The 2,420-nt window shown below is 52.3% G+C and overlaps 1 protein-coding gene across 1 annotated transcript in view; it reads left to right on the top strand.

Annotated features, from left to right (window-relative positions):
- DAGLB (diacylglycerol lipase beta) overlaps window positions 1–2,420 on the top strand; it is a 31,546-nt gene that overhangs the window by 16,270 nt on the left and 12,856 nt on the right. Inside the window, exons 6-7 of the mRNA XM_042781035.1 lie at window positions 1–119; window positions 2,017–2,143. The exon at window positions 1–119 is cut by the window's left edge and continues 1 nt beyond it. Coding sequence (XP_042636969.1) covers window positions 1–119; window positions 2,017–2,143 — 246 coding nt within the window. The remainder of the gene's footprint in view (window positions 120–2,016; window positions 2,144–2,420) is intronic.

Genomic DNA, 2,420 nt, shown 5'->3' with positions numbered 1-2,420 from the left:
TTGGACACAGAGTTAGAAAATTGTCACCATTACATGCAGTTTGCAGCCGCCGCCTACGGCTGGCCCCTGTATGTCTATAGAAACCCGCTGACGGGGCTCTGCAAGGTCGGCGGAGACTGGTACGTGCTCATGCCCAGGGGCTCAGCTCCTTCCCGGGGCAGCCCGCTACAGTGACTGCTTCCCCTTTCAAACAAGGTACATTTCCCTGTTTTTCAAAAGAAAGAAAAAATGAGAAGCTTTCTGTTTTGAAATATTTCCAAGACTCGCGGGAGTAGTCCGGGGCCCGCCACGTGTCCTTCCCTGCAGAGCCCCAGGGCGGCTCCGTTTTGCCCCGTGCGCACAGCGCTCTCTGCAGAGCCATCACTCCCCCACCAGTTGTGGTTTTGTTGTAGACGTCAAACCTTCCTGCAGCTGCTGTGGCACGTGCTCCCTGAAGGCAGGGTGCTCCCTCCCGTCCCAGGGTGCAGTTACAGGCTTCAGGATGGTTCTCACTGATCGCTGGCTGATTGACAGTTTCCATTCAGATTTTCCCACTTGCCCGCGTCGTTTCCTTTACAGCAGTTTTTCCTTCGATCCAGGATTACCTGTTTCAGTCAGTTGTCAAATTGTCTCAGCCCCCTTCATTCTGGAACAGGCCCTCAGCCTGTCTTCTTCACAGTGCTGACAATCGGAGGAATGCAGCCCTGGTATTTTGTGGAATGTCCCCCAGTTTGCGTTTGTCTGACGGTTTTCTCATGGTTGGATTCAAATGAGGTATTTGTGGCAGAAGTGCTGTGTCAGTTCGTTTGGAAGCCACATCAGGACTCATGATGGCGGTTTGCTTTGTTGTTGGGAATGGTGAAACTGATCAGGTTGGTTAAGATGTCTGCCAGGTTTCTCCTCACAAGAGTTCCTCTCTTCCCATTGCAGATAAGATGTCATCTTTGGGGAGACAGTTTGAGGCCGTTTAAGGATCCTGTTCGGTTGATGACTCCCGGCTGAGTCAGTGATGACTCGGATGGTTGGTTGTGGTGGTTCTCTGGTCACCTTGTCTTCTGCGTTAGTTACCAGCCTGCTGTAAAGAGCTTTTCCTTCTGTTTATTGTCAGTGTGGGTTCGTAGCTGCTGCTTTTACTCAATGGGTTATAATTTATTACTGTTCGTTTTGTAGTAAATGTCCCTTGGACGCCCTTCAGGCCAGCCGCGTGTCCTCTTGATATCTCCCCATCTTTGAGCACTTCCTTGTTTTTTGACACAACAAGATGTTACAGGCTTATCTGGTACCTTCCTGGGATACTCCCTCCCAGGCACATTCTTCTTGGAGTGCGGAGAATGTGATTTACAAACCAAAGTCTGAGTGGCAGGTGTGCCCATACTTCTGGGCCTCTTTGGTGGACAGAGTTGGGGAGAAGTAGCAGTTGTATGGTTCGGCCCAGTGTGTATCTCCCTTCAAAGTTGTGGGTTTGTGCTGATGTCTTCTCCTTCTCGTCTGGGGCCACAGTCTTTCTGGCTTTTCCCTGTGCTGTGTCTGCTTCCCGGCACAGAGAGAGGCCTGGCACCCACAGCAGCAGGTCACTGTGCTCTGCCCTCGGTGCTCACGTTGCTTCACCCTGCCACGCCCCACACTGCCCCGACCACGTGGATGCCGAGGTTTGAGATTAGCTTGCAGTTCTTTTTGTACTGAGTAGTGCATTCAGAAGGCCCTTGGATGAGTTCGTTTTAGCCTTGTGTTTCCTTATCAGTGTGGTTTGGTGTTGATTTGAAATGGTTGGTTCGTTGGGATCATTGAATCGGCACTCCATTCTCGGGTCACTGCCGTCCCTGATTAATGTGTGACATTAACATGACTCCAGGAGCACAGCTCTGGTACAAGGCTCAGAGAGACGTCTTGCCTTTTAAAGGCCATTGTATGTTTGTCACACAGTCATGAGCCTTGGGAGCTCTTGCCCTTCGTAGGTCGCTCGCACTGGTAACACTTCTGTCTCCTTCCCCTTCGTAGGCCGCTCGCACTGGTAACACTTCTGTCTCCTCCTTTCAGCTGCAGAAGCAGAACCACCGAGTATGAGCTGGTTGGAGGCGATCAGCTCACCTGCCACTTTGGCTCCATCCTGCAGACGACAGGGCTGCAGTACCGGGACTTCATCCACATAAGCTTCCACGACCAGGTACCCGCAGGGTGGCCCTCACGTACTTCCCCCGTGGTCCAGGGTCAGCACGGCTCCTCCCGTGACGTCCAGGGTCAGCACGGCTCTTCCCGTGACATTGAGAGTCAGACAGCAGCTCTTCCCGTGACGTTTAGAGTCAGCACAGCTCTTCCCATGACATTGAGAGTCAGACAGCAGATCTTTGCGTGACATTAAGAGTCAGACAGCGCATCTTCTTGTGACGTCCAGAGTCAGCACGGCTCTTCCCGTGACATTGAGAGTCAGACAGCGCATCTTC

Source organism: Orycteropus afer, unplaced genomic scaffold (assembly GCF_000298275.1).
Source record: "Orycteropus afer afer isolate SDZICR_OR568_19922 unplaced genomic scaffold, OryAfe1.0 scaffold00006, whole genome shotgun sequence".
Lineage (NCBI taxonomy): Eukaryota > Metazoa > Chordata > Mammalia > Tubulidentata > Orycteropodidae > Orycteropus > Orycteropus afer.
The sequence above is the reverse complement of the archived record's forward strand: the minus strand, read 5'-3'. Positions and strand labels throughout refer to the sequence as shown.